This window comes from Vipera berus, assembly GCF_964194415.1.
Source record: "Vipera berus genome assembly, chromosome: Z".
NCBI lineage: Eukaryota > Metazoa > Chordata > Lepidosauria > Squamata > Viperidae > Vipera > Vipera berus.
The window spans coordinates 114,657,880-114,682,483 of record NC_138205.1 but is presented as its reverse complement, the minus strand read 5'-3'; the positions used below and the strand labels follow the sequence as shown (position 1 = coordinate 114,682,483).

The following is a 24,604-nucleotide window of genomic DNA, read 5'->3' as shown; positions in this document are numbered from 1 at the left end:
CAGGCTCACAAAGAGACTCCGCTTTTTTCTGCAGGGCTTCGGTGCTTGGCCGGCTCGGCCAATTTCCCTTTCTTCTCCCCTTTCCTCCTCCTCCTTTGACAGTGGTGGGGTTTGGGAGATGATCAATCCCCATTTGTGGCATGGCCGCCAACCAGTCACCGCGCCTTCCTCTCAGGGCAATACCAGCAGCCAATGCCTTAGCAGGAAAAGCAGAAGGCAATGCCTCCCACTAGACCCGCCTGGCAACTCAGTAACTGCACTTCTCAGCTCCAGGAAGCTTGTGCAATGGAAACTTTGACAGTGAGGGCCGTGGTGCGCTTGCTAAGGAGCTGCTACCGATTACAGAGCCAGAGAAACGGGCCAGGTGGGGGGAGCTGCCAATGCTGCTATCCTGAGGCTTGGCAGATTCCCCCCCCAGCAGCCATGATTCTCCCTCCCCAGCCAGCCACCATCTCCTGACCTATTGTTTGCCTTGCCGGCAGGCGGACACAAAAACTCACCATTCTTCTCGGCAGTGGCAGCCTAATGGACCTGAGCAAGGTGCTGGTGGCGCCGGCCCGAGGCAAAGGGGAGAGGGGGAAGGGGAGGCAGGCAGTGCAGCGGTTTGGGTACCTCGGCTCCATCCCAAGTTGAAAGCGGAGGCACAGCAACGGGATTGCTCTCAAACAATAAGAGCCAGGTGCACTGCTTGCTCGTGTACACCCGCCTTATTGAGAGCAATCCTGCTGCTGCGCCTTTCTTCAACTTGGATGGAGCCAAGGAGCCACTGGTGGCCGCTTGAGTGGGGAATGAGAGCTTTGTTGTTGCTGCTGCTGCTGCTGGACCACACCGGGGCTACGCCCTGCTGCTGCCTCCTAAACTACACCTTCGCCACTGGATGTGAGCAGCGGCGGGGCACTCTGGCTCTGGCCTGGGGGAAAGCAGCGGCGGCCTAACCCTAACCACTGCCCTGCCCTCTCCCTCACTTGACCTCACCCTGCAGGACGAGCCTCCTGCCCACCACCCCACCCGCCAGAGATCCCATGGATCTCCCCCAACCCTGCCCAGCCCCCACAGGCATCCCTCCCCAGGAGCACCATCAAGGTGGCCATACCCACCCAGTCTGCCACACCCACCTGGCACCCAGCGATACATAAGTGCATTTTGGGTTGCAGTTTGGGCACTCAGTCTCTAAAAGGTTCGCCATCACTATCCTAAACTGTACAATTGTTAAGTCATGCCTGATTTTATGACTGTTTACTGCAATTATTAATCAAATTTGGCTTCCTCTATTGCAGGGGTCTTCAAACTTGGCCCTTTTATGACTTACAGACTTCAACTCCCAGAATTCCTTAGCCAGCATGCTGAGCAGGCTGGCTGAGCAGTCAGTCCACAAGTCATAAAAGGGCCAAGTTTGAAGACTCCTGCTCTATTGACTTTGCTTATCAGAAGTCGCTAGGAAAGTTGAAGATGACTGTCATGTGACTGGGATGCTGCAAATGCATGTCAGTTGCTAACCACCTGGAGCACAATGACTATGGGAATGTTGAAATGATCATAAGTGCAAAGACCAGGTTGAAAGTCGCTTTTTTCAGCAACATCATAACTATGAATAGCCATAAGTTGAGGACTACCTGTAGATGTTGTTCTGGAGATGGCTTGGAGGAGAGCCTCTTATTAATAAAAAACTAGCAAGATAAAAATTAAAACTGCAATCCTATTAGCTCATGAGATAATATAGAAAGGAGAAGCAAGAAAGAATTTGCTTACAGCAGCCTGCTAGCCACAGTAGAAGACCAGGCACCTCACAGACTGCGGTTCAAACCTGCGTAAAGGATGTCAAGTAGAGAAGGCCCTTGAAAAAGATCTGAGACCTAAAGATTAACAGCATTAATCAGTCTTGTATTTTTCACACAACTTTGTTTTTCTGAGCCATCCAGTAAATGTTCATCTCCCTTCTCTCAGTCATCTCTGACTGGAGTGTCCCTTGTTAAAAATTGGCAATATATTGTTGGCTGTGGCTATCTGAAATTAAGACATCATTTTGAAGTCTAGGAATTGGATAAGAATATCAATTTTCTGCTCAAAACAAGAAAACATTTGTGGAGTTGTTCTAATCCGGCCATAGAGTGGGCTAGAAATGTGACAAAGCACATTAAATACTAAATGTAGGTCATCGCAGGAAAACAAGCTTTTTTTTTCTTTTTGTGATCCTGTAGTCCTTAATTTAGGATAGAATTGAGGTGACCGGGTGGACCTGAGCATTTACTGGCCAGATGCCCTTCCTGAGGCCTATATGGAGTTCGCAGCAGATATTTTTTTCTTTACACTCTTAAGAAACATCTGCCACTACCTGGAACTCTCAAACTTCCAAGTGGGAGGAGAGTGTCTTTACACTTCTCAAAAACAAGCAAAAAATAATAATTATCAAAAATCTTTGCTGTGTTTGTGGAAAGATACTATGGCTAACATATGCACTTCATTTTTCTCACTGGATCCATACCCCTCACTATGTTGTGTTAGACTAATCATGTGCTTTAGAAGTGAGTTATGCCTTAGTATGATAGAATAATATGGTGGAAATGGCAAGCAAGGGGATCTAAATTTAAAGTCACTCAGTCTCTTTCAATAGCAAGATGGGCAGCATATAAATTTAATTAATGAAACTGCTCTATATCTCATAAAAATGTGAGATAAAATTAGACCTTACATAGATCCAGTTTCAAAGGGCAAAATGAGACATAGTCAAAAACCTACTAGGAGCACTTTAAAGCAGCTGTATCTTTTCTTGGGTAGCTGAATAATCCTAGAAAAAAAGATAATTGGTTTAAGGTATTCCCAACAGGTGAATTCCATCTATGTATCAAATCACATTTTATCCTTTAAATTTGGATCTCTCACAACCAGGAAGAGAAAAAAGAAGAAAATGGATTAAAATGGATTAAATCTAATTTGAATTCATTATATCAGTTTCAACCATGGGGCTTCATGATTGTTCACATTGAAAGGAGCAATATGTTCTGCCATCAGGTCCAGCATTTACTGCTGAGTATTTGGTAGGCCTATCCTTTATCCTATTTTTAAATTCCTGTTAGCAGTCTTAAGAAAAACATGCTCACTCCTGTGATACAGAATATTACTTCCTGTTGACTTTACCACTTAGAACTCCCCATCTTTTTTTATCTTCCCTTGGCAATATACTGTTTCTTCTGATTCTGATGAATTAACATACTTGATATGATCTTTGTACTTGGTTAGCTTATACCAGGGGTAGGCAGCCTCGGCTCTTTTATGGCTCATGGACTTCAACTCCCAGAATTCCTGAGTCAGCTGACTCAGGATTTCTGGGAGTTGAAGTCCATGAGCCATAAAAGAGCTGAGGTTGCCTACCCCTGGCTTATACTATTTAGGCTGAAGATTGCTTTAAGTTGGCATCATACTCCAACTGGCTTTGATACCTGTCAGTTCTGTCAGAAAAGTGATGGTCATTTTCATCGGTTACCTGACACATACAAGCTGCCATACCTTGGGGCTGTATTAAGATGAAATGGAATGCTCGAAGAAGGGTTTGATGGCCCAGTCCAAACTCATTGCCACCTATTTCATAACACCTAGATGATCTTTATAGAATGTATCTGAATAATCTTAAATTCTTCACCTGACACCAACAATTGAATAGATAATTGTAGAGGCAATTCAGTTTCAGTTGACTAAAATAAAAGAAAACCTAATGGCACAGGATAGATATATTGAGCTAGCATTCTGCTCTTATTACATTTATTTAATTCATGTCCCACCTTTATTATTTTTGTAAATGTGTCAAAGTAGCAAGCATATCTAATATTCTTTCCTCCTCCTATTTGCTAGACCATTGTCAAATATTTTATGGGACAAACCTGTTCTGATTTTGGATCATTTGTTGGTAATACTAAGAGGAAAATGGTTAACGTTTTGCAAAAATAAACTTTACACTAATTGGCATATCAACAAATCATTACCATTAAACATCACATACACCAGGGGTGTCAAACTCAATTTCATTGAGGGCTGCATCAGCAGTGTGGTCACTCTTGGTGGGCGGGGGCGTGGCTGGCATGGGCGTGGCCTACTGGGTGGGTGTGGCCAGCTCAACATCACTCGCATCAGGCGGGCGTGGGCAGGACTGGGGTGGATCTGAGGGTCTCCAGTGGAGGGGGGTGGGACTCGGGCAAGCGCCGGGGCATGGTCCACTGGAGGAACTTCACTGAGCCTCAGGCTGTGCAGGGGGCCCCTGGACAGTGGCACAGACTGCCCAGAGCCCTAGGAAGCGGAGGTCAAGCGCCCAGCCCAGCCCTTGAGTTCCCGTGGCACCAGGACCCCACAGCCCTGTCTAGACCAGCCGCAGTTCCCTGAGGGGGCACCCAGCTGCACTTACCTCCTCCTCAGGGCTGCTGTTGCTGTGCTCGCTCTCCTTGGCCAAATTGCTCATGGTGGGTGCAGGAGGGCAAAGTGCGTGGGTCAGAGGAAGACCCACTCCCTCTCCATGTGAGAAGTCCTGGCTTTGTAACCAAAGCATGCTCAGAAATAGGATGAGAGACCACCAGGAGATGGTGAAAGGGCTGCAGGGCTGCTGGTGGCCAAGTGCTAAGGCAGGACTTCCCTCAGACCCTTCCTCTCTCTTATTCCAATCTCCCTTCCTTCCTTCCTTCCCTTTCTTCCTGTTTCCCTCTCCTTCCTTCCTTCTCTCCCTCCCTCCCTCCCTCCCTCTCTCTCTCTGTGCTTAGGAAGGAACAAGGAGAGGGGGAGAGGTTGGTAGTGCTTCTCTCAAAGATAAGAGTTGGAAGAGAACTTTGAGGTCTTTAGTCCAAGCCCCTGCTCAAGCAGGGGACCTATACCATTCCAGACAACGGAATATCCAATCTCTACTTAAAAGCCTCCAGTGATAGAGCATCCACAACTTCTGAAGGCAAGCCTTTTCACTAGTTAGTTGTTTTCACAAGTCCTTAGTTCTAGGCTGGTTTTCTTCTTGATTAGTTTCCATCTGTTATTGCCTTCTGATGCTTTGGAAAGGGTTGACCCCTTCTTCTCTGTGGCAGCCCATCAACTATTAGAACATTGCTATCATGTCACCACCCTTAGTCCTTTTCACTAAGGTAGACACACCCAATTCCCACAAACGTTTGTCATATGTTTTAGCCTCCAGCCTTTGTTTACCATCCATTTAAACCAGATGGTCCCCCTGGTTTGGTTTATAGAACAGTGGCCAAGAGGAGAGCCTTCTCAGAGACAGCACCCCAATTATAGAACTTTCTCCCAAGGAAAATATGAACATTGCATCCCTCACCCATTTAGAGGCATCTCCAAACGCACTGTTCAGCTAGGCATATGTAGAATAACAACACATTTTATGGTCAAACAGCACTAAGTACATTACTACTAATATTTTTCTTTCTTAAAATACACACGCTTAATATTGTTTTAAGCAGTGCTAGTGATGCTTTACTATAGCTGTCTTTGAGAGTTTTCTTGCAAACCACCCTGGATTTCTCAGAAACTTAATTTTGAATTAGATGTTGATTTAATAAATTAGGCAGAAGAAGCAAATATTTAAATACATCTAAATAGCCACTGGATGATGGGAACTGTGGTCCATGACACCCAAAAGACATTAGTTTGGGTAAGGCTGGATTAAATTATAAAAGAGCAGATGAGAGGACGTAGGAGCAAGAAACACTTTACATGTCCGACAAAATAATTGGGGGGGTTGACTTTTAATTTCAATTCACACCAATTCCTCTTAACTTTCCCATTCAATCCAAAGAGTTCTATTATCGCCTGGATTTTAGGGAGGGGAGGCAGCAAGAATAGACCACAAAGCCAATCTGCGAGTTTGCTTTCTTGCCTGCCTCCACACCACCTCCCCAACGCAGAGCTCCCCTTTTTTGTAACACCTTGGCTTCTTCTTCTTCCCCTCCTGTCTCTCTGCCTCTCTCTCACGGGCACGCGTGCACACACACACACACACACACACACACCTTTCTCTCCAGCGGCCAAAGAGGTTCACACATTGCTGGTGTTCTGTACCAGCCTGCTACCGGCCCTGTAGAAAAGGCAGGGACAACCCCTTTTACAAGAAGGCAAGAGGCTGGAATTAAGCTTGCCAAATTTATTGATACAAACAAGACACGAACCAAGAAACAGGAGCTTTCAAGCGGTTGCCTTCAGCAAACCAGCCCTCCCACGCATTCCCCTTTTATACAGTTCAGGGTGTGGCTTCTCTCTGCCTCCTTCCGAGGTGCCCCATTGCCTTCCTCTGTTTACTCCTGATTGACTGCCTCCTGCGTCGGGCGTCCTTGAACAGGGCCAGCTGTGGGTCATCTTCATCCACGCTGTCAGGCTCACACAGCTGGGTCTCCGTCGTGACCAGGTGGGAGGGGCCTGGCTGAGGGCTCTCATTAGCAAGCTCTCCAACCCCCTCAGCAAGCTGTTCAACACCCCCCTCCTCCTCCTCTGAGTCGTCCGACCCAACTGCCGAACCCACAGGCTGACCCTGAATCACAACAGCTGGGCACTGGCAGTCCCAGGCTGCATCTCTGCATGACTTCTGCGTTCCCCTCTCCAGCCCTACCACATGGCGGAGAGGGCGACTGGGAGCTGGCCAGCAGTTCCAGGCTGCGGCTCTGCATGATTGTTGTGTTCCCGTCTCCAGCCCTACCACGTGGCGGAGAGGGTGACTGGGAGCCGGCCGATGCTCGGTTTGTGCCATCGCACACTACCATCTCCGTGCCTTTCATCCCACATGCTGGGCATGCCCTGGGGCGCTAGGCTTACAGAATGCCATGGCTGAAGTGAGGAAAGGTGCAGCAAACGAGAGCCGACAAGGAAAGGCCTGGCAATGCTGGGCGTGTGCAGGCGTGACGGGGTTAGGCTGGGAGGGGAGGGGCAGGCTGAAGCAAATGAGCTGCAAGTGCTGCTGCTGCACACCACCAGCCCCTGAGCACTTACTGTTTCTTGTGCGTTACCCAGGAGGGCATCCAGCCCGGTTGAGGTGGGCCAGGGCTGGGGCAGCGGGGGCTGGTCCCTTGCCATTTCCGGATCCAGCCCGCAGGATTTGTGTTTGACATGTCTGACATAGACTGTTCTTCCAGTCTGACGGCAGACTTAGTAGCATTGCAATGAGATCCTTGATTCTAGTCTCACTAAGGAGACATCCTAAGATTGATCCTTACTTTCCTGGTTACAGATTTTCTTTTCCTACCAAAACCAATTATAAAATGAATTATATTCAAAAATTGAACCAAAAATTTAACTTATGCAGGGTTAGAAATTCTGATGGAAAATTTTCTTTATTAAATGTGTTTAGGAACAGGGTGCAGAGTGATGTTTCTTGGTGCTTTCGCTTAGAATAAATTTAGATTTCTGCAGGAGATTTGACTTGGTCTTTTGTGGTTTTGTGACCAGCTGTTAGGAAAAGCCTGTAATAAACTAAAAAGGGAATGAGGGCAGAGAACACCAACAGAATGCTTGCCTTTGCCAACTAATGGAACTGTTTGGTGTTTTAGACAAAGAGATGAACAAGGAGATTTGAGTTCATTGGCTATGTTTGTCTTATCTGTTTTCTGGTAAGTTATCCTTATTACTACTGCCTTCTTGTTGAACAGAAGAGCAAAATTCAGGATTGCACTGGGTTGCCATGTGCTAGAGATAATGGGAGTTATGGATGAGTTCTTCCACAACATTAGTTGGATAAACAATCTTAAGTTTCCAGAATACTTAACAGGCAGGGAGAGAAGAAAATCAGCTTTTACAGTGTTAATAGAGTGTAAAAATCATAATGCTAGTTAAGAGTCTTCTCCTGGCACCTTTCTATGATCTAGGCTTAGTGGAAGAAAAATCACATTCAGTAAGTGCAAAGAAAAGGGATTTTTTTTCCTCAGACCTTTATGTTCCAGTTTCCCCCCCTTCCTTTCATTCATCACTGCAGGTCTGGAAATTTGAAGATTAGCATATCTGTTCCCTCTTCTTGTTCTGACAAGATTCAACAAAACCCTCATCCATTTGAAGGCAGAGAAGTTTCTTGCTTTATGCTTTGAGCATTTAGGAAAGTGCTTCTGCTTGGTTTTTTGTGTGAGGGCCCTCAGAGAGTAAAGATATTTAGCTTGCATTAATGGTACATCCGGTATCTATTAAGAGTGACACAGTTTGGTTCAGTCTGATCAGAAATCATTTTGGAGCTACACAGTTTTCTTGAATTTATGCAAAGTAGCTGAAATCTTTTCAAATGCAAAAACAGTCCTAATCTTTCTTTTAACCACCCATTATTTTTATATATACTTTGGCCGCCTAATGAGAAGGAAGGACTCACTGGAGAAGAGCCTAATGCTGGGAAAGATTGAGGGCAAGAGAAGAAGGGGACGACAGAGAATGAGGTGGCTGGATGGAGTCACTAAAGCAGTAGGTGTGAACTTACATGGACTCCAGAAGATGGTATGAGGACAGGAAGGCCTGGAGAAATGTTGTCCATGGGCTCGCAATGAGTTGGACATGACTTCGCAGCTAACAACAACATTATTTACAATTCATAATCAGGGTGAATTCTGTTTTTTAGGACTTGAGTTGATAGGGTGAAGAATACATTGTTTAAATATTCTCCTTTAACTTTGTCCTTTCATTTGGCCTTCTCTGTCTGTATTATAGTGCTGCCTCATGATTATTTAAAAACCATGCTTCTCTGGAGTCACACTGTCTGAATTTAATTATAGTCTCCTTGTCACATTACAAGAGCAGAGACTACATACAGATAATGCAATTGGACAAAGATACCACAGCTTTTGCATTCATTTGAAATATAATTTGAATTTTGAAATTTTTTAAATTTTGATTCCTCGTTTGTAAGCCTAATTTTCCAGTTTGGGCAAATTTTTATATATATCTTAGGCTTCATCTCAGATTCCTTGCTGCTTGTTTAGGGAACAATTTATCATATGAATCCTGACTTATTAACTGAAATGGTATAGCCCAGACATATGTTTTGAAATCTAGCTTTGTATTTCTATATCTCAAATGTAAAGGTGAGATATAGAAACGTTTGTCTATTGGAGATTTTCCACTATTTTTAAGTAAATCTAGAAGATCAATACGTATGAGCTGGTCCATTTCACAGATATAATCTGCAGTGTTTCCTGCTTCCTTGACTATACTTTTTGGCAATTGCAAGAATTTTTATCCATCATGTCAGACTGTAAAAATAACATTTTTAACAAATGAACTAATGAACTATTCTAATGGTACTTTTTGCTGGCTTTTAGTGCAGGAACTAGTTAGATGCTATGAACGGGAGATTTTTTTTGTTTATTTGTAGTGTCTGACAAGAGACCTACTTTGACTAGGCATCATAATCTTCAAGGGTTTATAGCCTTGTATTAAACTGGTTATTTACACCATGCTTTACTAGGGGTACTAGTCTGCCCCTATGGATAAAAGTATGTTCAAAAGATGTTATAGAAGTACAGTAACAATAGAAGAGAGTACCTTGAAAAATCTACAGGTCAAAGAGCCGAAAGAAACTCATGTCATGCAGGAATATTAGAAAATAATATAAATGAATTGTTGAAATACTGGCAGACTTTTAAAAATGTGGATTATAAAGCAGAGACAACAGTTAATAGTGGAAATATAAATGACAAGACAAGGAAGTGGAGAATGGATTTAGAAAAGAGGTTTGCCAAAGTCTTGAAGAAGCCTTTGAGATCGGGAGAAAAACCAATAAATAAAATCCTACAACAGGTTCTGAATGAAGATGAAGATTACTAAAAGGAAAAGGAAGAAAGACAAAACTGATTAACTAAGATTCAACCACGACTTGTTTCTATAAAATTCAGGGAAGCCTTACGGGGAATTGCTGACACTAGGACTGAAATGTTAATGATTTAGGGATTTGTGTATAGATAAGGGATGGGTTATGAGAAGAAGAGATACTTGTACATAACGTTTCAGGGAGTAAAGAATTACTGAGTTTATATTTTTTTGTGGTTAAAGTCAGAAGTTACTTTACATATTTTCTTTCTTTTCACCTCTTTCTTTTTTCTTGCACTTTCCTGTCATCTTTATTTTTCTTTTGTTTTTTGAGTTTAGTTTGTATTTTTTATTATTGATTTTTATCAATAAAAGTTTATATACAGAGGGAATGAATGAAACTAATTGTATAACACTTCCCACAGCTCTGTAGTGAATATAACCAGAAACAAATTACTGACTTTTGAGCTTAGTTCTCGGAAATCAGTTATCATGGTAGGCTGTTCTGTTCTGTTTTTGTAAAATTATGTAGGCTGCCTATGGGTTTTTTTTGTGCTAGTTTGTTTGTGAGGAAGAGAAGAAAGGAGAGTAAGACCCAAAATGTTAGGAAAGGAGAGCTTGTCTTTGGAAGAAGTCACACTTTGCATGTAGAAATTCTTAAATTCAATATCTTATCACCTGAAATTGAAAAGGATCAGAAGAAGATAATGAGAAGATCTCTGTGTCTGGGGCTCCAGAAAAATGCTATCTAGTCAAAATTGAGAATAGCTGAATGAGATTATTTTTTGATTCTTCGTGAAATCCAGTTTAACAATCGTGATTGCAGGATTTTAGAGCAGTGAATTTCATTTTATTTCTTTCATAAGGAAAAGCAGCACACTTTCATCTTTGTAGAGGGAGGGTGCTACATTTCCATGTTCTTCCCCATTTTTCTTCAGAAGAAATTATAGTTCCACTTTGTGAAATGCTTGACAAAACTACATTTCTGTTGCTTATAATTGCATACATCTATTCTTGTATGATTCAGAGTCATGGCCACCATCTTGAATATTGGGCCAAAAAGTAGCCCATATCTGGTCCCTAGTAACTGTGGATTCTAATTGTGTCTTCTGTGTGGTGTAGTTCTTGTCGTGTTCTCTTAGTACTGGAGGGAAGCATATTCCTGGCAGAGGCTTTGGTGTTTCTCCTTCATGTGCCCTTCCTTTAGGAACATGAAATCATTCTTTGGGCTCCACTTGTCATAGCTTCAAAGCCCGTGCCTTTTATAATGTGGCTTCTTGCCTGAAGCCGTAACTTTACAGCCAACATTAATTTATTGTGCCTTTTTTCAAATACATACTGCATTTTTGTTACTTCATTACATACTATTTTTCAAGCAACTGCCTTCAAACGTATCTAAGACTATTTAAACAGAAAATGTGTGATGTGCACAGCTGAGGCAGATCTCACTAAATCTTTGATTGTATCCAAGTAGCTATATGCATTTTAAAAGCTTAATTCATATTTGACTTTTAATAGTGAAGAATATTACAGCAACTTGGGTTCTTGAAAGCAGGATTGCACATAACTAAATACAAATGTACCATGTGTAATTTGTATTAATCTTGTTTATAATTCTTAGACCTTTTTGAAAGAAGGAGAATCTACTGCAGCACGATGTGATGACTTGGATGCTTTAAAAAGTAAAGGCTGCCCTCCAGAAGAAATTGAAAACCCCAGAGGAACACATATATTGCTAAAAAACAAAGAAGTCACAAATCGCATCAAAGGGACGGCTGAAAGTCTTAGACCAGAAGATATTACCCAGATTCAACCACAGCAAGTGCTGTTGAAGCTGCGGAAAGGTAAACGTATTTATAAAAATTGTTTTCACAGTGGGGAGATCAGGACAGATCCATGTACATAATGAACCTAGGATAGCGCTGGTCAGTATCTCAGTTTGTGGTCATTTAAAGGAATTCTCTACTGTGAAAACTTACTTTTTTTTGGTTTCAAATTTTTTATCAAAGCTTTATTCCCCTAAGTGGTAGTCAAACAGTATCTCATATGTCTTCAAATACTCATTTATTTATTATTTTTGTTTATACTTATCGCTTCTTGATGTTTTGGCTAGGATCAAGTTTATTGAAGAAATAACTTACCAATTTAAATAACTTCATAAAATAAGACATAGTATAATTTTTAGAGCATTTGCTTTTCATGATTAATTTTGAAATAAATGCAAAAAAATCAAAATTTGAGACTGAAAAGGTCAATATTTAATTGAGTTTTTTTCCTCCTAGGCTAAGGAATTGTTTAAAGAAAAATGTGTATATGCCTCTAGTTAATAGATAAAATATATGGAAATGGGAATGCCCAAAGAATAGATGAAGTGGAGGTGATGTTATAAAACCAGAAGCATAAATTACTTGCTTTCCACTGCTACCACTGTAGCAAAATTAATAATGATCTGGCTTGTAAAGCCAAAAAGATTTTGCTAATAGTGGGTTATAGCTGTTTTCCAGAACTTGCAGTTTTTGGCACGGTCTTACAGGCCAATTCAGAATGTAATTTATGATCTGTAAAGCATAGTTTTTCTAGGCCGCTATGCTTCTCCATCATGGTTCAATCAAAATTTATAAATCAGTAAGAATTCTTTATATCATTTCCATAAATTTATCATAGCCACACAAGCAACTTCCTTATAAATGGAATATTACTTACAGAATAAATTTGTGTTTTTGTTAAATTCTTTTTTTACCCAAATCATAGAATGATCTCCCATGTATTTGATCCCCCCACTTCATTAGGTTGATTTTTTAAAAACAAACCTGATTTTAAAATCTGTTTAAAATTTTAAAAAATCATTTTAATGATTGATATATTTTATTAATGTTAACTGAGCTTCATCCTTTGTTTTAATGTTTTGTTTTATTTATTGTTTGATGGCTACCTTTAATAGCCTTTTGAAGATAGACAAGGGAGAGGAAAAACCAAAAATGATTTTTAAAAACATATATTTTAGATAGAGTTCTCTGTACAGGTGGTCCTTGACTTGCAACCACAATGGGGACCTTCACTAAGTGATGTGGTCAGTAAGTAAGTCGTACCCAGTTTTACAACCTTTTTTGCCATGGTTGCTAAGCGAATTAAACAGTCATTAAGTGAATCTGACTTCCTCCACTGGTTTTGTCGGAAGCCTCTTGGGAAAGTTGCAAGTGTCAATCATGTGATCTCAGGATGCTGAAACCATGATAGAAATAGGCTGGTTACCAAGTACCACATTTTGATCACAGGACTGCAGGAATGCTGCAATAATTGTAAGTGCAAGGACTGATTGTAAGTCACTTTTTTAGTGCTGTCATAACTTTGAAGGCTTGTTAAATGAATGGTCAGAAATCAAGAACTACCTGTAGAATTTTTGTAAAAAAGCCAATCCTAAGGAAGTAATGGTTCAATAGATATTACTTTATAATAAATCATATGTGCATTGTGATGTGTACATATGTCACACATTAATTATTGAATGTTGGTATCGCTTTTATTGATACCTCTTAATGTTGCTTTTCTTGCAGACGTATTCTTAGTGATGTGTTGCATGCCTAAGTTAGATTTACATACTTACAATTTATAATATGAGGCTATGGTAATCCAAATTATGACCTCCAGTTTCATAATAAGTAGTTTTTATCTATGACTTCAGATCTGAATGACTTTCTGAAATAAACAGCATTCAAATTGACTCAATAGCATAATACTTATGCAAAAACTATAACAACTAGATAATACTTTTCCTAAAAGCTTTTTTTGTTAGATGCCTTTCATGATAAAGATACTTCTATTCTTATTCTCTGCCATTTGGAATTTAGCTTAACTTTGCTTTCTTGTGATTAGGGGAACCACAAACATTTTCATTAAAATTCAAGAGAGCTGAAGATTATCCAATTGACCTTTATTACCTCATGGATCTGTCTTACTCTATGAAAGATGACTTGGAAAATGTCAAAAGTCTTGGAACCTCTCTGATGAGTAAAATGAAAAATATAACTTCAGATTTTCGAATTGGTATGGAATCTGCTTATGCATAAATTATGACATTCTTTTTTCAATTTGATATATAGTTTGCAAATACAAAAGTGATTTATGAAGCCTCTTTTAGAGAACTATGATATTCTGCATCAGGAAGAAATTTCATATAACTTATAACATAAATACCGTATTTTTCGGACCATAAGACGCACCTGACCATAAGACGCACCCAGTTTTTAGAGCAGGAAAACAAGAAAAAAAATATTCTGAACCAAATAGTACCGGTATACTAGGAAGGAAGGAGGGGAGAGAAAGAGAGAAGGAAGGAAGGAGGGAGGGAGGGAGGAAGGAAGGAAGGGAGAGAGAAAGAAAGAAAGAAAGAAAGAAAGAAAGGGGAGAGAGAAGGAAGGAAGAGAAGGAAGGAAGGAAGAGAAGGAAGGAAGAAAGAAAGGAGGGAGGGAGGGAGGAAGAAAGAGAGAAAGAAAGAAAGGTAGGTACCGGTAGTTTCTTTTCCCTGAATAGGTTTTCTAAGATGCCGAAGCAATTTCAAACAATTAGCAGTATTATCTTGCAAATGGGAAATCACTTCCAATAAACTTCACAGAGAAACCTGCAGGGACAACTCACGGCTTTGCCTATGAGGTTTAGTTTAGCAAAAACTTTCTTTAGCAGCGAGGTAAAAGAAAGAAAATGTGCGCGCGCAGGGAGGGGGAGGCAGTCAGAAGGCATGGCAGGCACCTCCGTATTTCCTCCTCTGCCGACCAATCACAGGGACGGGGCGGAGAATTCCACGTCTTCATTCAATCACGTCTCTCCAAAGGAGCTGATGGACTGCGCTGACTGAACGGGAGACAAGTGTTTTCGCTTACCTTCGGACCATAAGACGCACCTCGTTTTTCCACCCACTTTTGGGAGGGGAAAAGTGCGTCTTATGGTCCGAAAAATACGGTATTCCTTGAATATCAAGCTAGCAATAAATTTGGGTATTACAAAGGTGAGCATCTGGAGATTGCTTTCATAGCTGAATCCCTAAACTGCTGAAAAATAGATGCAAATTACAGCACAGTCTATTCTAGTGATTGTATTCTAATTACTGAGAATGCAAGTAGATTCCCTATAAATTGGAATTTGGTTTTGACAATTGAACAAACCACTGAAAAATTCCTACAAAGGAAAGCAGAATCTGTCTTTTAATAAAAAAAAATAAGGTTTATTTAATGTAGTAATATTGATTTCCTTAACCATAGACTTTATTCATTCCTAGTATGATAAAGGATGGTATGGTATTCCTTATAGCTAATCATAAAGGATGGTATGGTATTCCTTATAGCTAATCATTTCTACTTTTTAAGATAAATCACATAGACCAGAAACTTGCCCAGTATTAATTCTTGTGGTCTTTTGGAGAGCAGTGCTTCTGCTAGGATTGCCAGCAACAAAAGCTTTGCAAGGCACGAACTGTCTTATTTGCCTACTTTTATGTAGAACTTTTTTGATTGTATTGAAAACAGCAAAACTAGATCCTTAGATGTTATTTCTTTTCTTCTTTCTTTTAGGCTTTGGTTCTTTTGTTGAAAAAACAGTAATGCCTTATATCAGTACCACACCTGCCAAACTCAGGAATCCCTGCACAGGTGATCTTAACTGTACAAGTCCCTTTAGCTACAGGAACGTGCTCAACTTTACCAGCAATGGGAGCTGGTTCAATACACTTGTAGGGGAACAGCAAATCTCAGGCAATTTGGATTCTCCAGAAGGAGGATTTGATGCAATAATGCAGGTTGCTGTATGTGGTGTAAGTATTACTGACTTTTCCTCTCATATTGTTGTTATTATTTTGTTATGTGGTAATTGATTTATATAAAAATGGTTGTCAATAGTGTTAAGTGAATCAGCATTTGAAGGTGACTTTTGGGATACCACTGTTGAGGAAAAATAATTCTATATTATGTTTATCCATAACCAATAATACAATTTATGTTCTTCATTTGTAACTTATGGATATGGTAAAATACATAATTTAAAGAATAGAAAAATGACAGAAAATCCTTTGTTTGTATTTATTTATTAAATTATATGCCTCCTATCTCACTATCAAATGATTTTGGGTTGCCTTCAACACCATAAAAATATATAAAGATTACAGATAAAAAGGTTCCCCCTGCCTGGTCATGTCCAACTCTAGGGGGCGATGCTCATCTCTGTTTTTAGCCAAGGGAGCCAGGGCTGTCCAAAGACATTTCCGTGGTCATGTGGCTGGCATGACTGTGTACCGATGTGCATGTAACACTGAAGTGGTACCTATTTATCTAGTGGCATTTGCATGCTTTCAAACTGCTAGGTAGGCAGGAGCTGGAGCAAGTAATGGGAGCTTATCCCTTCATACAATGCTTGCTTGAGTCGTGAACCCAGGCTGACAAACTCAGTGTCTTTAATCATTGGGCCTTTGCCCCCCCCAAAAAAAGATTAAAACATAAGAGCCGTGGTAGCACAGTGGTTAGGCTAATTCTGCTGACTGCTAGCAGTTCGATGCTCACTTGCTTATGGTTGAGTCAGCCTTCCATCCTTCCGAGGTCAGTAAAATGAGGACCCAGATTGTTGGGGGCAGTAGACTGACTGTAAAACGCTTAAGGAGGGCTGTAAAGTATTATGAAATGGTATATAAGTTTAGGTGTTATAGATATTGCTGTTAAAAACATACAAACATAACAGGAAACAATATAAAACAGTAGAAAATATATTAAGTCCAATTGACCTAAAGTAATGTTAATATAGATATAGTAAAAAGAGAAAGAAAAATTTTGCATGCAGATAGGAAGCTGCTTATATGCATAACATATAAGTAGGTAACGTATATTTTATATAATAGTCCCCATGTGTGGACACAGTCCCTGCACTCCTCTGCACATTTACCCCAATGATCACAAGCTCTCTTTCTTAAGAATGGTTATAATTCTTTTTTTATACATATCACTCAGTGTAAATCTTGAGAGTATTCACTTTGTTACTGTAAAAAGAAAAATGTCTCCTTCAGAAGACTTACTGAATTTAAAATAAAAAAAATATTTTACAACAATAACTTATTGCCAATGGAGTTCATTTTCATGAATTTGAAATTCCCACATTATTCCGTGAGCTATGTATATAAACTAATAAATCATCTTCTTACTGTTTAAGGGTACTTAGTTTAGTTGATTCAAATTAATCAAACTAATAATCCTGATAGGCTTCTGAGTAAATACACAGAGAGTAAAGTTTTTTTTTCTATCCAGCGTAAGTAAAAATGAACACAGCTTATTTCTTTTCATTTATTTAGATATGTATTCTTGGTAAGTCAAAAAAAGTGGTCAATTTTTACTCAGAATCCAGTCTGGTTTGGTCGCTGGGACCAGAGGTTTAGTCTTGCGAGCTTTCGGACATGTGCTGGGGCCTGTCCTCAGGGTAAATTCCATTAGAGAGAAATCTGAAAGCTCAGAAGTCTCAACCTCTGGTCCCGATGACCAACTCAGATTGGATCCTGCAATATTATCCTGGGACACATATATTTGCTTGTGACTTTTGCATTTGGTGTAGGTCTTATTTCCATAAAAATTGGCAACTGATTTTTCAAGTTCACAACTTATTATTTCTTGATATTTACAGCACATTACAAAACTGTAAAGTTTGAATGTAATTTTGGATGACATGTAGCATAAGAATCTCTGCTATTTTATTTTTAGCCATTTTATTTTGCTTGGTTTGGTCAGTCATGTGAAATGTGGAATGTACAAGTTACATTTTTGCTCAGAAAGTCCAATTTTAATATTCATTTGTCTTATCTCATGCCCTTTTTAACTCCCGTTGGTCATGGCTGCCTCAGAGGGCCATCATACCCCTATTAAAAAATTCAGAATACTTGCATGCTGTCTTGTCTGCTGATTAGATCAGTAACTTTCCTCTTGTTCTGCAATACATGAATATATAGATCATTTCTCTGTTTTATTGACTGCTGAACTTTTAATTTTATATGATCTTTCAAATTCCTTTTTCTCTTTCAGTCAAGAATTGGATGGAGAAGAAACGTCACTCGACTGTTGGTTTTTTCCACGGATGCTGGGTTCCATTTTGCTGGAGACGGGAAGCTTGGAGGAATTGTTTTACCAAATGATGGACAATGTCATTTAGAAAATAATATGTACACAATGAGCCATTACTATGTAAGTATGTTAGGTAGAATATTTAGGTATATTTATTGTGTGTTCATGTGCATGTAATGAAGTAAATATGAAATGTATAATAAAAATTCAATTCCTTATTCTAAAATATACTTTTGCTATATAACAATTTAACAGGAAAAAAACACAGTTTTTTAAAATAAGATTAGAAGACCTTTAAGGATTATAAAAAGAATATTTGCTTGCGTGCATGGAATCATGTGTTAATAAAATGATTTTAATAACCCATAGAAATTTTCTTCTGTTTTATCTTTCTTCTTATATTTTTCAACTTTACTCTGTATTGTAGAGTCCTTAGTGCTCTCTGTTTGGTTATTTACTTAAAGACATTTCACTACTCCAAAGTCTACTAGAGCACAACCACTACAAGCTATGAAAAGGTTAACACTATCATATATCAAAAAACATCTCAGAAACATCCAACAGACTGTTACCAATACACAACATACATTGTAACAGCCAGAATGTAAGATAGATAGAGGATTATAATAATAATGATAATGATAATAATAATAAGTTGGAAGGGACCTTGGAGGTCATCTAGTCCAACCCCCTGCTCAGGCAGGAAACCCTACACCATTTCAGGCAAATGGCTGTCCAGTCTCTTCTTAAAAACCTCCAGTGTTGGAGCATTTACCACCTCTGGAGGCAGGTTGTTCCACTGGTTAATTGTTCTAACTATCAGGAAGTTTCTTCTTAGTTCTAGGTTGCTTCTCTCCTTGACTAGTTTCCATCCGTTGCTTCTTGTCCTGCTTTCAGGTGCTTTGGAGAATAGCTTGGCTCCCTCTTCTTTGTGGCAGCCCCTGAGATGTTGGAACACTGCTATCATGTCACCCCTCACTCTTCTCTTCGTTAAACTACACATACCCAATTCCAGCAACCGTTCCCTATATGTTTTAGCCTCCAATCTGACCACATGGGCAGACTCAACCAAGAGTTCGGTTAAAATGCTAGGATGGATGGGATAATAATTACAATTCTTATTTAAAAAGTTATTATCTGCCTGTTTTTATATAATATGTATACAGAATGTATTATGTATGTTGCACTCAAATATATATTCAATGTATTGTCTCATGAATCTTAACTTTGTTCTTCAGGATTATCCCTCTATTGCTCATCTTGTTCAGAAGCTAAGTGACAATAATATTCAGATAATATTTGCTGTCACAGAGGAATTTCAGCCAGTGTACAAGGTAATGATCAAATAATGTACATTTCTATATCTTAAAAAAACATCCTTGTTTAAATGCCTAGTAAAACAAACTAGGTAATATAAAGCCCTAGGCAGAAAAGTGAAGGAGCTGGGGGAAATAGGAAATAGAAATAGTGTTTCCATCCATCGTTCCTAAGATATGATCTGTTGGAGGGTTCTCAGGATGCGACAGAAACCTTTCCAGTTCTTCCCAGAGTTCCTATGGGTAATTTAATGCCAGGCATCTGTCATTCTTCTTTTGCTGATGACAATATTTCTTATGAGAAACAAGACTTTACTCTGTATTTCTATGTGGAGATATAAACAGCTGGCAGAAAGACATGGCTGAATGCAAGGTGTTGTCCTCCATGTTGATGAAAGGAAAAGAAAGAGATGGAGTATCTTGAAAGTCACAACTCATTAAGACGATTGTGTCAAGAAAAATTTGGATTCCTAGGCAATGGTTTATATCACTTGTTTATAGCAGTTGAGGAACTTTTAAGCAAGGATGAACTGCATTTCTTAGGGAATGGAAAATGTCTTTGCAAAAAGTCATATGATGCTTGATCAGTTACTTTATACCTAAGTTTAATAAGACTTTAAATTGGATATGGAAGGGAGAATAAGGCACAAATTTAAGTAGGGTAATGCTGATTATTACTATTGGGTAATAGTGATAATAGAGGACACAGAAGATGATTTGGAAAACTTCATCACGTAGTAGGGAGATCAGTAAACGATGGTATCCCTAGCATCAAGTATGTTTGTATGTTGGTTAAAATGATAATGTGTGTGAATTAACAAAAATTCATTCCTTGTATGTAAAGGAGTTGAAGAATTTGATTCCTAAATCTGCAGTGGGAATGCTGTCTTCAAACTCGAGTAATGTGATTCAGCTGATCATTGATGCTTACAATGTAAGTCCATGCAAATGAATAATTCTTATTATAATCTCTTTGAGTTTCTAAAACATTTTATGACTGTATTGTAGCATTAGTTAAAAGATTATGAAGGCCAGGAATTGTAAATAACAGTTGCTTTGAAATAGTTCCTTTGAAATTGGGTGTGGTTAAGGCACATTAGAATCCGAAAAACCAGAGTTTGAATGCCATTTTAGGCACAGAGCCAGTCGGGTGAACCAGCCACTCATTCTCTCAGCCCAAGGAGAAATGAAGGCAAGAGAAATGCTCTTCTGAAAACATTGCCAAGAAAAGGCAGATGCCAGAAGTCAGCACTGATTTGAAGACATGGATGGGTCTGTGCGCGTGCGTGAGCACGTGTGCACACAATATTTCCTTGAAAGGACTTTGTTAAAATATCTTTTGCAGGAGTTGCACATTCTTTTAGATTCTGTTCATATATCTAAATGTTCAAATTTTATTTTAGTCATTGTCTTCAGAAGTTATTTTGGAAAACAATAAAGTACCTAAGGAGATAGCAATAGAATATAAATCTTTCTGTAAGAACAAAGTGAACGGAACAGGAGATGAAGGAAGAAAGTGCTCTAACATTTCAATTGGAGATGAGGTAAGGTTTGGTGTGCAAAGTCATGCAGACTTCTTATGTGCCCATTGTTACATTATTGCATTGTCCTATATAATGCTATATGTTTCTTTTAATCAGTTTGAACAAATCGCTTTTTATTGTTTATATTACAGGTTAGATTTGAGATTACAATAACAGCTAATCAATGTCCAGAAAAAGGACAAAATGAAACAATTAAAATCAAACCGCTTGGTTTTACTGAAGAAGTAGAGATTAATCTGGAGTTCATTTGTGAATGTGATTGCCATAACGAAGGAATTGAGGACAGCCATCTGTGCCATTTTGGAAATGGAACATTTGAGTGTGGTGCTTGCAGGTATATAATAAATACTACTTTGCTACTTTGTTTTTGTGGAGAAAAAAAGATCCGTAACTTAATTTTTTATGTAGAAGCATATCCTCCAATTTAGAAAAGGTTAGCTGAGATGTTTAGGAAACTAATAGAGTTCCTTATGAATTAAAGGAATAATTTTGTGCCTAAAAGCCTATAATGATGGAGAGAAATGCAAGCCATGAAATATACATACACACAGCCCTATACACACACACACTCACATATGCTCACACCCACACATATATAGGCAGAAATTTTCTCATTTTATCTCACTTTGAGATCATTTTGTGAAGGTGAATGTAAGAGACAAGACTAATTAAAAATGAACATTTTTAGACAGTGCATGATTTTTATCTATATATAAAATATATAGTATATAGTATATATATATGAAGGCCAGCAATCTGTCAGCACTGATCTTGGCAGCATGATACCTCTTGAATTCCAGCAGCTGCTGGGGAACCAATTGAAAGAGGTGATGCTCCTTCTCCCATAGAAGCCGCCCAGTTGCATTTGTTGGTCACAAATGAGGCACATAATGCTGAGCTAAATTTGGTCCATTTTCCTTTTTAGGTGCAAACCTGGGCGTATTGGAAATCACTGTGAATGCAGCATGGAGGAAGTTAATAGTGAAGACATGTCAGGCACCTGTAGGCAGGCTAACAGTTCTGAAATATGTAGCAACAATGGTGAATGTATTTGTGGGCAGTGTGTGTGCAATAAGCGAGAGAATCCATATGAAATCTATTCTGGCTTATATTGCCAGTGTGATAACTTCAAATGTGATCGATCTGATGGTTTAATTTGTGGAGGTAATGAATTCCTTTTCTGTCAAAGGAGCTTTAAAACATAAGCTTGAAACTACTATGATAAAGTAGAATTAAGTGAATAAGAGAAACAGAGATCAGATTAGGAATAGCTTCTCTGTCACAGTTCCATTTCTTTGATTGATTGAAAATATTCAGGCAACTGAACTGACAATTAAAGGTTTTATACTTAACTATGGTACATAAAAGACTATTTAAAGATAATGTTATCCTTTATAATAAGCCCAGTAATAAAAGTGTTTGTTAAAGAAGAAAATCTTTGCATGCTGTCCTATATACATCCTGTTGATGATAATTTTGTATACAGTACAATATGCCACTATGTTGTTATGTTCTGTTGTATAGTACAATACGGAGTGATATAATTTGGCAGAAAAACCTGAGCACCATTAACATACAAATTTTAAATAATGTCAAAATAGCCAGATATTGCATGCTTTTATCATCACTTTTCTTGTTTTGGAATTTCTTTAATTAGTAAAGAGAATTTCTTCCCTAAAAATAATCAGGACTAACCTGCAAGCTTTCATAAGACTTCAGAACTGGATTTTAGTTCTGTGCAACTGCAATAAAGCATTTTATTCATGAGAAACTCTTCTGAATTACACCCTCAAAAATAGCACTACATGAAGACTCTGTGCAATAACCTTAAGCCCACCTGAAGACATAAGATCTTTTGTCATCTGTAGTCATAATCTGGATAATTTCAGGAGCAAATCAAAATAGTCACGTGAAGTCTTTGTGACTTCAAGTAGCTCCTGAGGATCTTGTCAAATCCATCCCATTGGCAGAAAATGAGGCAAAGTGTATGCATTTTTATATCGAAATTTGACTAATTTTTTTTCTGTTTTTAAATGTAGGACACGGTGAATGTAAATGTCGTGAATGTGATTGCTGGGCAAATTACACTGGCTCTGCTTGTGAGTGTCCCCTAGATACGACTCCTTGTGAAGCTGCAAATGGGCAAATCTGCAATGGTAGAGGAATATGTGAATGTGGAATATGCAACTGTACTGATTCCAAATTTCAGGGACCAACATGTGAGCTGTGTCAGACTTGTCTTGGCGTCTGTGCAGAGCACAAGTAAGATTTTTGATTTTGTAATGAAAATAACTGGTTCTTATAAGATTGCAAACTGATGCAGCAGGTCTTTTTTCAATGTCATTCTAGAATTCAGATAGCCAGAAACTAAATCTATAACTCCTTCAGAAGAAATGGAGTAGCCTTCATGGTCAATAAAAGAATAGGAAAAGCAATACTGGGATACAATCCCCAAAATGACAGAATGACCTCAATTTGAATCCAAGGCAAACCAGTATCACAGTACTCCAGGTCTATGCCCCAACCACTGGTGCTGAAGAGGATGAAATTGACCATTTCTATGAAGCCCTACAGCACCTTATAGAACTAACACCAAAAAATGATGTCCTTATCATCATGGGGGATTGGAATGCTAAAGTAGGAAGTGAAAAGATAAGCAGGATAACAGGCAAGTTTGGCCTTGGAGTACAAAATGAAGCAGGGCACAGGCTGATAGAATTTTGTCAAAGAATACAATGGTCATAGAAAACACTATTTTCCAACAACCCAAGAGATGGCTCTACACATGGACATCACCAGACGGTCAACACAGAAATCAGATTGACTATGTGCTCTGCAGCCAAAGATGGAGAAGCTCTATACAGTCAGTAAAAACAAGACCAGGAGCTGACTGTGGCTCAGACTATGAATTTCTCATTGCAGAATTTAGGCTTAACTGACGAACGTGGGGAAAAGCACTAGGCCACTCAGGTATGAACTACCGGTAAATCATATCCCTGATGAATATACAGTAGAGGTGACAGATTTAAGGAATTAGATCTGATAGACATAGTGCCTTAACAACTATGGACGGAGGTTCGCAACATTGTACAAGAGGTAGCAACTAAAACCATCCCAAAGAAAAAGAAATGTAAGAAAGCAAAATGGCTATCTGAGGAAGCTTTGCAAATAGCTGCAGACAGGAGGGAAGCGAAAGGCAAGGGAGAAAAAGAAAGATACACCCAATTGAATGTAGAATTCCAGATAATAGCTAGAAGAGATAAGAATGCCTTCTTAAATGAACAGTGCAAAGAAACAGAAGAAAACAATAGAATAGGGAGGACTAGAGATCTCTTCAAAAAAATTAGAGAGCTGAAGGGAATGTTTCATGCAAAAATGGGCATGATAAAGGACCAAAATGGCAGGGACCTAACGGGCAGAAGAGATTAAGAAGAAAAGGCAAAATTACACAGCAGAACTATACAAGAACGAGCCTAACGTCCCTGATAACCACGATGAGGCAGTCACTGTCCTCGAGCCAGACATCCTAGAATGTGAAGTGAAATGGGCCTTAGGAAAACTGAGCAACAACAAAGCTAGTGGAGGTGACAGTATTCCAGCTGAGCTATTCAAAATCTTAAAAGACAATGCAGTAAAAGTGCTACACTCAATTTGCCAGCAAATTTGGAAAACTCAACAGTGGCCACAGGATTGGAAAAGATCAGTTTACATTCCAATTCCAAAGAAAGGCAGTGCCAAAGAATGTTCAAACTATTGCACCATTGCACTCATTTCACATGTTAGTAAAGTAATGCTTAAAATCCTACAAGCTAGACTCCAGCAGTATGTGGATCAAGAACTATCAGAAGTACAAGCAGGATTTCGAAGAGTCAGAGGAACTAGAGATCAAATTGCCAACATACGCTGG

The 24,604-nt window shown here is 39.2% G+C and overlaps 1 protein-coding gene across 1 annotated transcript in view; it reads left to right on the top strand.

Annotated features, from left to right (window-relative positions):
* ITGB1 (integrin subunit beta 1) overlaps positions 1 to 24,604 on the top strand; it is a 47,961-nt gene that overhangs the window by 15,205 nt on the left and 8,152 nt on the right. The window contains 10 exon segments of the mRNA XM_081345097.1: positions 11,375 to 11,597; positions 13,627 to 13,797; positions 15,318 to 15,556; positions 17,799 to 17,957; positions 19,076 to 19,171; positions 19,998 to 20,087; positions 20,557 to 20,697; positions 20,829 to 21,031; positions 21,623 to 21,861; positions 22,737 to 22,959. Coding sequence (XP_081201223.1) covers positions 11,375 to 11,597; positions 13,627 to 13,797; positions 15,318 to 15,556; positions 17,799 to 17,957; positions 19,076 to 19,171; positions 19,998 to 20,087; positions 20,557 to 20,697; positions 20,829 to 21,031; positions 21,623 to 21,861; positions 22,737 to 22,959 — 1,784 coding nt within the window.